The sequence below is a fragment of the Vicia villosa genome, unplaced genomic scaffold (assembly GCF_029867415.1).
Source record: "Vicia villosa cultivar HV-30 ecotype Madison, WI unplaced genomic scaffold, Vvil1.0 ctg.001122F_1_1, whole genome shotgun sequence".
NCBI classification, from domain to species: domain Eukaryota; kingdom Viridiplantae; phylum Streptophyta; class Magnoliopsida; order Fabales; family Fabaceae; genus Vicia; species Vicia villosa.
In genome coordinates, this window is record NW_026705489.1 from 367,246 (window position 1) to 382,335 (window position 15,090).

The following is a 15,090-nucleotide window of genomic DNA, read 5'->3' on the forward strand; positions in this document are numbered from 1 at the left end:
TAGTGCACATAGAAAAACTGGTGGGTTAACACATTATAAATTAGTGCACATAGAAATCCCTAGATAATTGTGTTATAAATTCCAATGTGATGCCGAATGAAAATAATGCAACAACTCAGGTGGAACTTGCAATAGAGCCTTCAGAAAGTTACACTCGTTGTTGTGATTCCATTAATAATTCGACACTGGTATAGGGGAATATAATATTTCATGAAGATAAGAAGCGAGTGGCAGCAGAAAAATTATGGAAAGTTATTTCAGACTTGGGGGTCGTGGGCGATGAAATTGACGATGTTTATGTTGAATCAATTCGCACTATGGAGGATAGGGACAGCGAAGGGAGAAAAGCTCAAATGGCGGCGCCAAATCAAGTGTCATAATGAATATAGTCTCTTATAATATTTGAGGGGGAAGAGTAATCCTTTGAAAAGAAGAAGGACTATGGAGTGCTTTATAAAAGGTAAAGTTGATCTTTGTTTCATATAGGAATTCAAATATAAGGTAATGACAGAAGAAGTTGTTAGAAGTTTATGTTAGAACAAGATTTGTTCTTATCAATTATCTTAGTTTTGATGATAACAATAATATGAATTTTGCTTAAGATAATATGGTACTCTAATCAAATGCAATTTCCCTTTCAGGAAATATATAAAGAGTACGCATAATTCAGCGCTCAGAAGTTGTGTCTCAAATGGTTCAGCATGCAACATCAGAACATGGTCTGGCAAGACATCAGAAGATGGTCGAAGCAGAATCAGAACATGGGTCTATGGAAGCATCAGAAGAACATGAGATCAGAAGCACTGAAGATCAGAAGATGGTATCACGCTCAGAAGCACTTCAAGATCAGAAGATGCTATGCACCAAGCTGTTTGACTCTGATGATATTCAAACGTCGTATTCACAAACATCAGATCAGAAGGAAGTACACGTGGCAGACTACGCTGACTGACAAAAGGAACGTTATAGCTACTAAAGGCAACGTCAGTAGACACAGCGTGAACAAGGCTCGAGGTAGTTGACAAAAGCGTATAACATTAAATGCATTGCTGTACGGAACACGCAAAGCATTAAATGCACTCAACGGTCATCTTCTCAAAGCCTATAAATATGAAGTTCTGATGAGAAGCAAGGTTAACGATCCTGAACAAAGACAATTCAAATTAACTTGCTGAAATGCTGTTCAATCAAAGCTCAAAATCTTCATCAACTCACTACATTGCTGTTGTAATATCTTAGTGAGATTAAGCTTAAACTGTAAGAGAAATATCACAGTTGTGATTATCGCTTTTAAGAAGCATTTGTAATACTCTTAGAATTACATTAAGTTGTAAGGAACTAGAGTGATCGTGTTGATCAGTATACTCTAGGAAGTCTTGGCAGTTGGCTGAGCAGTTTGTAACTAGAGTGATCAGGTTGATCAGTATACTCTAGAGGAAGTCTTAGGAGTGAACTAAGCCTAGAGTGATCGTGTTGATCAGTAGACTCTAGAAAAGTCTTAGAGGGTATCTAAGCAGTTGTTCCTGGAGTGATCAGTGTGTGATCAGAAGACTCTGGAAGACTTAGTTGCGGACTAAGTGGAAAACCATTGTAATCCGTGCGATTAGTGGATTAAATCCTCAGTTGAGGTAAATCATCTCTGCGGGGGTGGACTGGAGTAGCTTCGTTAACAGCGAACCAGGATAAAAATAATTGTGCAATTTATTTTTATCGTCCAAGATTTAAAGTCACACTTATTCAATCCCCCCCTTTCTAAGTGTTTTTCTATCCTTCAATTGGCATCAGAGCGCCGGTTCTAAGGTGCAAGCACTTAACCGTGTTTAGAAAAGATTCAGGAAGAGAAAAACGCTTCATTTAAAAGATGGTTGATGAAAGTGAAAAGACTACATCTACATCTGGCTCTGCTGAGCAATACAACGGTAACAATGGTTATACTAGACCGCCGGTATTTGATGGTGAAAACTTTGAATACTGGAAAGATAAACTGGAAAGTTACTTTCTGGGTCTAGATGGTGATCTATGGGATCTTCTGATGGATGGTTACAAACATCCAGTAAATGCCAGTGGCGCAAAGCTGTCAAGGCAAGAAATGAATGATGATCAAAAGAAGCTTTTCAGGAATCATCATAAATGCAGAACTGTTTTGCTGAATGCTATCTCTCATGCTGAGTATGAGAAGATATCTAACAGGGAAACGGCCTATGACATATATGAGTCCTTGAAAATGACTCATGAAGGAAATGCTCAAGTCAAGGAGACTAAAGCTCTAGCCTTAATCCAGAAGTATGAAGCCTTCAAGATGGAGGATGATGAAGACATTGAAAAGATGTTTTCGAGATTTCAAACTCTGACTGCTGGATTGAGAGTTCTTGACAAAGGATACACCAAGGCTGATCATGTAAAGAAGATCATCAGAAGCTTACCCAGAAGATGGGGTCCTATGGTGACTGCATTCAAGATTGCAAAGAATCTGAATGAAGTTTCTCTGGAAGAGCTGATCAGTGCCTTGAGAAGCCATGAGATTGAGCTGGATGCAAATGAGCCTCAAAAGAAAGGTAAGTCTATTGCATTAAAATCAAATATCAAGAAATGCACTAACGCTTTTCAGGCAAAAGAAGAAGATCCTGAAGAATCAGAATCTGAAGAAGAAGATGAACTGTCCATGATTTCCAGAAGGCTAAATCAACTCTGGAAGACCAAGCAAAGGAAGTTCAGAGGCTTCAGAAGTTCAAGGAAATTTGAACGTGGAGAATCTTCTGATGAAAGAAGATTTGACAAGAAGAAGGTCATGTGCTATGAATGCAATGAGCCTGGACACTACAAGAATGAATGTCCAAATCTTCAGAAGGAAAGTCCCAAGAAAAAGTTTCATAAGAAGAAAGGTCTTATGGCAACCTGGGATGAGTCAGAAGATGATTCAGAAGATGAGCAGGCCAACTGTGCGCTGATGGCGACAGAAGATGACGGATCAGAATCTACATCAGAATCAGATTCTGAAGAGATATCCTTGGCTGCAAGAAGGACAAAGCACAACATGTCATGGTACCTGGACTCTGGATGCTCGCGACACATGACAGGAAGAAGGTCTATGTTCCAAGACCTGGTGCTTAAGTCTGGAGGAGAAGTCAAGTTCGGAGGAGATCAGAAGGGCAAGATAATTGGCTCTGGAACTATAAAGTCTGGTAACTCTCCTTCCATCTCTAATGTACTTCTTGTAGAAGGATTAACACATAACCTCTTATCTATCAGTCAATTGAGTGACAATGGTTATGATATAATCTTTAATCAAGAGTCTTGCAAGGCTGTAAATCAGAAGGATGGCTCAATCCTATTTACAGGCAAGAGGAAGAACAACATTTATAAGACAGATCTGCAAGATCTTATGAGTCAGAAGGTGACTTGTCTTATGTCTGTTTCTGAAGAGCAGTGGGTCTGGCACAGAAGATTAGGTCATGCTAGTTTGAGAAAGATTTCTCAGATTAACAAACTGAATCTGGTCAGAGGACTCCCTAATCTGAAATTCCAATCAGATGCTCTTTGTGAAGCATGTCAGAAGGGCAAGTTCTCCAAACCTGCATTCAAGTCTAAGAATGTTGTTTCTACCTCAAGGCCATTAGAACTCTTGCACATTGATCTGTTTGGACCAGTCAAAACAGCATCTGTCAGAGGAAAGAAATATGGATTAGTCATCGTAGATGATTATAGCCGCTGGACATGGGTAAAATTCTTGAAACACAAGGATGAGACTCATTCAGTGTTCTTTGATTTCTGCATTCAGATTCAATCTGAAAAAGAGTGTAAAATCATAAAGGTCAGAAGTGATCATGGTGGTGAATTTGAGAACAAATCCTTTGAAGAATTCTTCAAAGAAAATGGTATTGCCCATGATTTCTCTTGTCCTAGAACTCCACAGCAAAATGGAGTTGTAGAACGAAAGAATAGGACTCTTCAAGAAATGGCCAGAACCATGATCAATGAAACCAATATGGCTAAGCATTTCTGGGCAGAAGCAATAAACACTGCATGTTATATTCAGAATAGAATCTCTATCAGACCTATTCTAAATAAGACTCCCTATGAATTGTGGAAGAATAGAAAGCCCAGCATTTCATATTTCCATCCTTTTGGATGTGTATGCTTTATTCTGAACACTAAAGATCATCTTGGTAAGTTTGATTCCAAAGCACACAAATGTTTTCTTCTTGGATATTCTGAACGCTCAAAAGGCTACAGAGTATACAATACTGAAACATTGGTTGTAGAAGAATAAATCAATATCAGGTTTGATGATAAGCTTGGTTCTGAAAAACCAAAGCAGTTTGATAATTTTGCAGATTGTGATATTGACATCTCAGAAGTTGTTAAGCCAAGAAGCAACGCACCAGAAGCAGAGCTTCTCAGAAGCAAAGAATCTGAAGATCAAGTATCAGCTTCTCTGGAGGATCTAAACATATCTGAAGAACCATCTGTCAGAAGATCATCCAGACTCATCTCTGGTCATTCAGAAGATGTCATTCTTGGAAAGAAGGATGATCCAATCAGAACAAGAGCATTCCTTAAGAACAATGCAGACTGTCAATTAGGTCTTGTATCTTTGATCGAGCCAACTTCTGTTGATCATGCTCTAGAAGATCCAGACTGGATAATTGCTATGCAAGAAGAACTAAATCAGTTTACAAGGAATGATGTTTGGGATCTTGTTCCTAGACCAGATGGATTCAATATAATTGGTACAAAATGGGTCTTCAGAAACAAGCTCAGTGAGAAAGGTGAAGTGGTAAGGAACAAAGCCAGACTGGTGGCTCAGGGTTATAGTCAGCAAGAAGGGATTGATTATACAGAAACCTTTGCACCAGTGGCCAGGTTAGAATCTATTCGCTTATTAATTTCTTTTGCCACTCAACATAACATCACTCTCTATCAGATGGATGTTAAGAGTGCCTTCTTAAATGGTTATATAGATGAAGAAGTTTATGTCCATCAACCTCCTGGTTTTGAAGACTCTATGTCTCCTAATCATGTTTTTAAACTTAAGAAATCATTGTATGGATTGAAACAGGCTCCCAGAGCTTGGTATGAATGCTTAAGTTCTTTCCTTCTGGATAATGGTTTCACTAGAGGAAAAGTGGACACTACTCTCTTTTGTAAAACCTTTGAAAAGGATATTTTAATTTGTCAAATATATGTGGATGATATTATTTTTGGAACATCTAATGCTACACTTGGAAAGGAGTTTGCTAAGTCTATGCAGGCTGAGTTTGAAATGAGCATGATGGGAGAACTCAAGTATTTCCTTGGAATACAAATAAATCAAACATCAGAAGGAACATATGTTCACCAAACCAAGTATGTGAAGGAACTTCTGAAGAAGTTTAATCTTCTGGACTGCAAAGAAGCCAAAACTCCTATGCATCCAACATGCATCCTAGGTAAGGATGAGGTAAGTAAGAAGGTAGATCAGAAGTTATACAGAGGTATGATTGGATCTCTTCTATATTTGACTGCTTCTAGACCTGACATTCTGTTCAGTGTTTGTTTGTGTGCTAGATTCCAATCAGATCCTAGAGAATCTCATTTAACTGCTGTTAAGAGAATTCTAAGGTATCTGAAAGGTACTACTAATGTTGGTTTAGTTTACAGAAAATCTAAAGAATACAACTTAGTAGGATTCTGTGATGCTGATTATGCTGGAGACAGAATTGAAAGAAAAAGTACTTCAGGAAGTTGCCAATTTCTTGGAAGTCATTTGATCTCCTGGTACAGCAAGAAGCAAGCAACCATTGCTCTATCAACCACAGAAGCAGAATATGTCGCAGCTGCTGGTTGTAGTACACAGATGCTCTGGATGAAGAGTCAGTTAGAAGATTATCAGATATTTGAGAGTAACATTCCTATATTCTGTGATAATACTTCTGCTATATGTTTATCTAAGAATCCTATTCTTCATTCAAAAGCTAAACATATTGAGATAAAACATCATTTCATAAGGGACTATGTTCAGAAGGGTGTTATATCTTTAGACTTTGTTGATACAAACCATCAATGGGCTGATATCTTTACAAAACCCCTGGCTGAAGATAGGTTTAAGTTCATTCTGAAGAACATCAGTATGGATTTATGCCCAGAATGAGAAGATGAGAAGTTCTCATGTATGAGTATCTTCTGAAATGAATGTGGAACATTTTTTTTTAATCAGAAGTTCTGATTGAATTCTTTTAGAAATTATGAATCGGTTATTACTAACGTTTCATTGTCTAAGTTGATTCAGAACCTCTTTTAAAGCAAAACAGCTGTTACGTTTTATCTCGGGATGGTAAACCTGTCGTTACTATTCATGGATAAGCGCGCGTGCAGTTGAAGGGACGCCGACCATAGGTAACTGTGCTAGTCACCTCATTTGTCTTTATTATCTCTCCTCACGTCACGTAACATTAAATGCTAGTCATCATTCGTTTCATTTTATTTTCTTTTAAATACTCTTCAAAATGGTTCTTGGTTTCCTATCTCTTTGTTTTTCCTCTTAAAGTTTGTCTCTTCCTCTCTTCCATATCAAATCCTACCTGTTCATTTTTTTTCTGCAAACCCATCATGAACTCTTCATCAAAACCAGGAAATAATGAAAATGATAAAAACAATAAACGAAAAGCTGTTGAAACATCACCTTCCAAACCCAAAAAGATCAAAATCACCTATGATCCTCTCAAGGTGAATCCTTTCGAAGCAATGTTGTCTGGAAACTATTCTAGACGTGTGTTTCATCCTCCTGGTGAAAGCCCTCCATCATCTCTATCTTCTTCCTCATCCTTCGACCTTCAAGACTCAGCTTCCTCTAATCTTTCCTCTCCCTTAATCTCTTCTGAAGACATCTCTTCATCTTCACCCGCTGAGGATGTTGTCTCTGGTAAAGATGGTGGAAGATCTGCTTCAGGACCAAGTCTCCCTGATCCCTCGCCTGAAAGCCCTAGAAGCAGTCAATGAGGCCTTCATGGCATGCTGGCACAGACGTTGTCTTAGCTAGGGTCCTAGGATTTGGTCTTAGTAGTTTTATTTTTCTTTGTTGCACATCTTCTTGTAATCCTCTTTTGCTTATCAATGAAAAACTTTCTTTGTTCTACATTCTAGTGTTTCTATTTGTTTTATACATCTGAATCTTTTTAATATTCTTTTTGATGTTATGACAAAAAGGGGGAGAAGATAAATGATAAATGATTTGATTAAATCTATCAGTTGCTGGGTAAAGGCTCCCACACATTCACTAACAAGAACTGCAAGTTCTATATGGTTTAAGTGTTGTGCAGGTACAAAGAAGTGAAGTGAATCTTCAGAAGCAAACACTAGAAGCAAAACCATAAGAAGCGTTATTCTGTAAAAGGAATAAGCTCTTGGAAACTGAAGCAAGCTGAATGCTGTCAAGCTTCAGAGATCAGAAGCAAGAAAGAAGAATGAATCAGAAGCACTGATAATAGAATTTGAATATCATTGTCTATCCTGTTCTGACAAAATTCTATTTGCTCTGATACATATAATGTTATGGCTCTGATACATTATTTGCTCTGACACATTATTTCAGCCTATATGGCTCTGATACATATAATGTGGTCAAACATACATTTTATGTTCTAACTCGTTCATGCTGACTTTTGTCGTTTAGTTTTTGTTCTGTAACATTTCAGGATGTAGAGATGCTCTGATGATGCTCTGGTACATTCAACAATGTTCTGATACAAATCTAGCATGAAGTGATGATTGGTAGACATTCAAAGTTCTGAAGCTATCCGAGGGAAGCAGAAATCAGAAGATGTGAATGTTCTAAAAGATCCAGAAAACTCAAGTTCTGAAGCTGTCCTGAATGGAAGCAGAAGTCAGAAGCTGTGAATGTTCTGAAGATCAAAGAAATTCAAGTTCTGAAGCTGTCCACGATGGAAGCAGGAATCAGAAGCTGTGAGTGTTCTAAGGATCTAAAGAAATTCAAGTTCTGAAGCTGTCCAATGGAAGCAGAAGTCAGAAGCTATGAATTCTCTGAAGGCAGAAGCTTATATGATCGTCTCTACCGAAATAATCAGGGAAGTCTTTTATCAAAGTTCTTCGAGTATTTATTTCAGGGGGAGATTATTTATCTCAAGGGGAGATTGTTAATCTCAGGGGGAGACATATTCATATGCTTATGCTATAGCTGTGTAATTTGTCTTTTGCCGTCTACTCTTTCTGATCGCAAATTCATATCATTTATATATGTTTTTGTCATCATCAAAAAGGGGGAGATTGTTAGAACAAGATTTGTTCTTATCAATTATCTTAGTTTTGATGATAACAATAAAATGAATTTTGCTTAAGATAATATGGTACTCTAATCAAATGCAATTTCCCTTTCAGGAAATATATAAAGAGTACGCATAATTCAGCGCTCAGAAGTTGTGTCTCAAATGGTTCAGCATGCAACATCAGAACATGGTCTGGCAAGACATCAGAAGATGGTCGAAGCAGAATCAGAACATGGGTCTATGGAAGCATCAGAAGAACATGAGATCAGAAGCACTGAAGATCAGAAGATGGTATCACGCTCAGAAGCACTTCAAGATCAGAAGATGCTATGCACCAAGCTGTTTGACTCTGATGATATTCAAACGTCGTATTCACAAACATCAGATCAGAAGGAAGTACACGTGGCAGACTACGCTGACTGACAAAAGGAACGTTATAGCTACTAAAGGCAACGTCAGTAGACACAGCGTGAACAAGGCTCGAGGTAGTTGACAAAAGCGTATAACATTAAATGCATTGCTGTACGGAACACGCAAAGCATTAAATGCACTCAACGGTCATCTTCTCAAAGCCTATAAATATGAAGTTCTGATGAGAAGCAAGGTTAACGATCCTGAACAAAGACAATTCAAATTAACTTGCTGAAACGCTGTTCAATCAAAGCTCAAAATCTTCATCAACTCACTACATTGCTGTTGTAATATCTTAGTGAGATTAAGCTTAAACTGTAAGAGAAATATCACAGTTGTGATTATCGCTTTTAAGAAGCATTTGTAATACTCTTAGAATTACATTAAGTTGTAAGGAACTAGAGTGATCGTGTTGATCAGTATACTCTAGGAAGTCTTGGCAGTTGGCTGAGCAGTTTGTAACTAGAGTGATCAGGTTGATCAGTATACTCTAGAGGAAGTCTTAGGAGTGAACTAAGCCTAGAGTGATCGTGTTGATCAGTAGACTCTAGAAAAGTCTTAGAGGGTATCTAAGCAGTTGTTCCTGGAGTGATCAGTGTGTGATCAGAAGACTCTGGAAGACTTAGTTGCGGACTAAGTGGAAAACCATTGTAATCCGTGCGATTAGTGGATTAAATCCTCAGTTGAGGTAAATCATCTCTGCGGGGGTGGACTGGAGTAGCTTCGTTAACAGCGAACCAGGATAAAAATAATTGTGCAATTTATTTTTATCGTCCAAGATTTAAAGTCACACTTATTCAATCCCCCCCTTTCTAAGTGTTTTTCTATCCTTCAGTTTATGGGGGAATTGTGAGGTAGAATGGTCGGTGAAGAACTCTAGAGGGCTGTCAGGGGTTTGTTGATCATGTGGAAGAAGAGTATTATAGAACCGATGTTCAATTTCAGTGGTGAGGGTTTCCTAGGGGTTTGCGCAACCTTTAGGGGAAAATCCCGGTACTTTGTAAATATTTACTCACCATGCGACTTGGCTCATAAGAGAATTTTGTGGGAAATATTGTTAGTTCTAAGAGGTTGTTGGGGGGATGGAGAGTGGTGTTTAGGCAAAGATTTCAACACCGTCAGGCTTGCATCAGAATGTATCAGTCGAAGTAGTATGCAGAGGTCTCAAGATATAGCAAAATTCAAAGATTTCATCAGGCTTATGGATCTAGTGGACCTCCCAACAGGCCCCAAGAAGTTTTCTTGGAGTAGGGGTTCTAGTGGGGTGATGAGCAGGATTGATAGATTCCTTCTATCGAATGGCTTCATTATTTTACTCTCAGTTGTCAGCCAGGAAATAGGTGCAAAGGATGTTTCAGATCATAGCCAAATTTGGTTGAATTGTAACACTTTGAATTGGGGTCCAAAACCATTTAGGTGTCTAAATGGTTGGCTAGAACACCCTGGTCTAGTTGAATTTATGGACAGTGAATGGAAGACCATGAAGTATGTAGGTTCTGCTACATTTTTCGCAAAAGAAAAGTTGAAGATTCGAGGTCTTCGGTTGGATTAATTTGTGCGTTGAGGATGCGGCTGCAAAAATAAACGTCTGTGATGATAAATTCGTAACTCTGTATGGGGAGGAGGGGGCTCAAGGTTTAGTTAGCGTTGAAGTGGAGGGTGAGTCTATCTCGAAGAAGCGTTCAGTAGCAACAAGGTCTTTTTGGAAAAATTAACAAAGACGCGAGCGTTTATTGAAACAAAAGTCCATGGTGAAAAGGTGTGGGGAAAGGGACCTTAATACAAGGTTTTTCCTTAATGTGATGAAGTCAAGAGTTAGGAGTAATTTTATAGGCAACATTGCAACTAGTTCAGGAAGGGTGGGATATTTTTTTGGTGTTATAGAGGAAGTTGGGCGTTTTTTCGAAGAAAAATTCACGGAGGTGCCTTTACGTAAACCGACCCTGAATGGAATCCTTTTTGCAAAATTACCCCCTTTGAAGCTTCAGCACTGGAGGTAACTTTTTCAAAGGTTGAAATTTGGGAGGTGGTTAGGGATTATGATGGGAATAAATGCCTGTGATCGGATGGTTATAATTTCAATTTTATCCGTAAGTACTAGAAATCTTTGTCAGGTGATATCATTAAATTTGTATCTGAATTCCAAGATAAAGCGAACCTGCCAAAAGCTGTTTCGACATTGTTCATTGCACTATTGCCCAAAGTAGACAACCTTCAACTATTGTCGGAATATAGACCTATCAGTTTTGTAGGAAGTCTTTACAAGATCATCGCCAAGCTATTAGCAAACAGGATGAAGACGGTTATGGGGAAGCTGGTTTCCAAATGTCAAACAACATTTATACCAAGTAGACAAATATAAGACGATGATGAAATAGTAGATTTTTCTAGGAGGAAAAGAAAGAAATGTATGCTTCTGAAAGTTAATTTTGAGAAAGCATATGACAACGTAAAGTGGGCCTTCTTGTTATATATTCTGAATAGTTTTGGTTTCGGGGGACGCTGGATTAGATTGATGAAATCATGTGTGTAGTCGGCAACATTATTGGTTCTTGTTAATGGAAGCCCAACCTCTGATTTCAAGATGGATAAAGACCCGTTATCTCCATTCTTGTTCACGTTGGTTGCAGAGGGGCTTGCCATGCTGGAATCAGGAGGAGTAGAGTTGGGGATTCTAAAGGGTTTCAATTTATCTGCGGGGTTGGAGTTTGAACTTTTGCAATTCATAGACGATACAGTGTTAATTTGTGAACCATCTTGGAACAATTTGAGGGGTGTCAAAGAGATACTAAGAGGTTTTGAACTCGTATTTGGATTAAACGTTAGCCTTTGTAAAAGCAGCTTGTTAGGTTTTAAATATAGAAAATTCGTTTCGTCATGAAGTGGCGTCTTTTTTGTGTTGCAGTACACGGTCAATACCGTTTAATTTCCTTGGTATCAAGGTGGGTGCAAATCAAAGGCAGCAAGCGGTGTGGAAGCCAATAATTCGGAGTATGAAGTGCTAACTTTCATCGTGGAAAGGGAGGTTTTTGTCAAAAGGAGGTAGAGTCACCTTGATAAATTCCGTCCTAAACTCAATTTCTATATATTACCTCTAATTTTTCAAGATCCCCAAAGTGGTGTTAAAGGAGATGATCAAAATCCAAAGAGATTTTCTTTGGAACGACGTCATGGACAATAGGGGGACAACTTGGGTGAATTGGTTAGAAGTATGTTCTCCTATCCACTCTTTAAAAAAAACCCTGAGATCTTAATCATAAATCACTTCAATGATATAAAGAATAAATTGTATTAACCTCTTGCTTATTACATTTAATCTTATCAGAGAAAATATAAACATTTAACGACTTCCAAATAACTCACAATTTTTAAAATCTTTTAGCAAATATTAATCACAGACAAAATGATTTCCTCATGGTTTTCTAGTCAATGTTATGGTAAGATTTACCATCTTAGCTTTCTCTTTGGATATTCCACTTGTTAATATTTTTCCAAAATGCTCAAATATTTCTTTAGTGACACCTTCTCCAAAATGACTAATTAACAAAGGTTCAAGTATAGCTCTCTTGCTTTTTACTACTGATTCAACCATATCAGATTCAGGAGAATACCAATTTACTTCTGAAACCTCCAATTGATTGATGGAAAATGATCCTTCAGTTTCAACTTCCAATTTCACTTCAGATGGAGATGGAAAATAGTTTGGAAGGTTGAAAGTATTGAGTTTCTCTTCTTCAATGATTCCCTACAACACAATTTGCATAATTCATATTAATAATGTTAAACTAATGCCTTCAATGTTATATATATAGTTTACCTGCATGACCATATCATTAATAGCTTTTGACAAAAGTTCCCAACAGTTCGAATACCCGCTTATAAGTGTTAGAATCATGCAACCTCCTTCAACTAATTCTTGAGCACGACAATTGAGAAAAAGAGAGAAATCTATATGAAATTGCTCGCAATAAGCTTTGACAACATTTGATGGACTTGTGATCAATAGGCAAATGTTACCCTTATTGTTATCTACACCTTTGGGAACCTATTTAAACTCATAAATCAAAATTATTTATATTAAAAGTTAATTAAGTAGCATATAAAAAGAGAGATAATTAACATAAACAAACCTTAGACAGCCAATGAAGGCTATATGAAGAATGGACAAAATGCAAACTTTGGTTAGGAAAAATTCTGCCATAAAAGGAACCCGGAACACCCGAGAAGTAGCAAGGACCTATTTCAGTTTCTATTTCATCGCGTAGTTTTTCTTTGAATGTGTCGAGAGATTTGAATATGCTGTTGAAGTCATTTCCCGGTAAATCGTTCAAAAAAACCTTATATTCTGGAGATTGATGATTCAATTGTTTACAAAGTTTTTCAACAACTTTAATAATTTCTGAGGTCACCAACAATGTGTTTGGTCCTGAAGAGCAACCCAAGTCTGCAATTGCAAAACTTCTAGGGCACAAGCTACAATATAGATTTGTTATAGCTTTAACTCTTGAAGATGCTGCCAAAGAAATCGCCTCTCTCTGAACTAAGGAGTTGTTTGCATAGCTTGCTTCTTCGACGTCTCCATTCATGTGTAGTATTTGTGCTAAATCCATTCCTAGTTGGTGAGTACTTTTGCTTTTTTGCTTAAGAGATTTTTGTGTTTTGATAAAGTATGAAAATACGTTTAAGTATTAGTCTATTGCACATACATTATGTAATAGATGAGTCGTGTATGTGATAAAGTATGTTAAATCGACAAAAGTTTCAGTTTTTTAATAAGATTCTTAAATGTGAGCCTGTCTGATAAATATCTACAAAATCATGTGAGAAAGATTATAACAAAACCTTTTACTTTTGCAAAAGCATCTGATGTGATGTGAGTATGTGACTGACAAACAATGTATTATTTTCATTATTTTATTAGCTGTTTCTATTGGGCATTAGCTGTTTATGTTTCCATGCGTGATAAAGTAGAAATAATTTGACAAAATAATACTACTGTAATAAACTTGTAATAAAACTAGAGAAACTCTTATTATATCCCTTGATCTTACTGTTCTTAAGTATTATGTGCGTTTTCATAATTGCTCATTTGTTTTTGTAAGTGTATCTATAGAAATACATTTTTTTTACTTAACGTTGATTTATTTTATATGTGCATCTCCGAAACTATTTAATAGAGGTTTTATTTTATTTTATTTTAATTGTGGTATTCAGTTATGAAAATAGATTAATTTATATATTTACACAATCAAATCAAATATAACTAAAAACCTTTTCACTAATATAAAAAGACTCTTCATCCTATTGATAAATTTGTGATTATAGATTCACGTACCAATTATTAGATGTCTATTTACATGTAGAGAAATGATGCTCTGGTTGAATGTAGTTGCGTCTCTTCTTTGAGTCACTTTATCACTCATTTATATTTGGTTGGTGAGAGTGAGAGTAAAATGTTTGTACTTTGGTTAATGCTATTTGGATTCATTCAAATTGATAGATTCTCCCGATTTTTTTATGTTTTCCTTTCTCTATTCATTCACACGCACATAACCCTTTTAAAAACACAATCTTATCCAAACTAATACTCTCTTTTTCATAAGAAACACAATCTTATACAAAACTAAATATTATTATTGTTTTAATTGTGATACTTAATTTATATTCTGACATATTATTCTGTTGAAAAAAATAACAAAGTTTATAGCTGATTTAACATATAGCAGAAGGTTTCATAGGTACATTTATGAAACATTATATCGTTAAGACGTTTCAGAACTGTATCTACGAAACATTTTCTGAAGTGAATTAATTTGAATTTTTTCCAACGCTTACCACTATAAACCACCTAAAGATGTATCTCCGAAAAAATTTATTAGATAAAATAAAATACTTCCTGATATGCATCTACGAAAGCAAGAGACCTAAATAAAATTTCTTCAATTACTTAAGAGTATTAAGGGGTGGACTAGATATTCTCTAAAACTAAACGTAACAAACTAGTGATAAATTAGCAAAGTAAAATAAACTAGTAATAAAAATAATATTACTTTTATTAACTTATTAGTTTTAGTTTATTTGCTTTTTCTAACTTTTTTTTTAGTTTGTAATGTAGTACAGTAGTAGACTCTTTAATTGAGGTTTTTACTTTTATTTGATTTTTAAACTTCTTTTTTATTTTGAAATATAGTACTCAACATATGGAAAAAAAAAAAAACTAAACACATGGATTACTAATAAGTTTAATAAAAAAACAACTTAAAAAGTTTTCTGTATTATTTTGTCTATTTCTTATAAAAGTTACTTTGTTTATTTATCCTAATTAATTATTTTTTATTTTATTTATTTTGATAAAAAAATACTCTTACATTTGATTTTTTATATGATTTTTGTAAATATTTTTTGCACTCTTTTCCTT

General features: G+C 36.2%; 1 protein-coding gene across 1 annotated transcript; it reads right to left on the reverse strand.

The window, feature by feature from the left end:
- Positions 1–11,838: 11,838 nt before the first annotated feature.
- LOC131633387 (S-adenosyl-L-methionine:benzoic acid/salicylic acid carboxyl methyltransferase 3-like) lies at positions 11,839–13,389 on the reverse strand. The gene is made up of 3 exons (XM_058904099.1): positions 12,803–13,389; positions 12,490–12,717; positions 11,839–12,417 (listed from the first exon to the last, which is right to left on the reverse strand). The coding sequence occupies exons 1-3, from the start codon at positions 13,280–13,282 to the stop codon at positions 12,085–12,087; spliced, it is 1,041 nt and encodes a 346-aa protein (XP_058760082.1). The 5' UTR covers positions 13,283–13,389; the 3' UTR covers positions 11,839–12,084.
- Positions 13,390–15,090: the final 1,701 nt, after the last annotated feature.

Bases quoted from the DNA above. Each gene is read 5' to 3' on its own strand.
- LOC131633387 (XM_058904099.1), bottom strand. From the start codon at position 13,282: ATGGATTTAGCACAAATACTACACATGAATGGAGACGTCGAAGAAGCA. The intron at 12,718-12,802 runs GTTTGTTTATGT...GAGTTTAAATAG, and splicing joins GCCTTCATTGGCTGTCTAAG to GTTCCCAAAGGTGTAGATAA. The intron at 12,418-12,489 runs GTAAACTATATA...ATTGTGTTGTAG, and splicing joins TTAATGATATGGTCATGCAG to GGAATCATTGAAGAAGAGAA.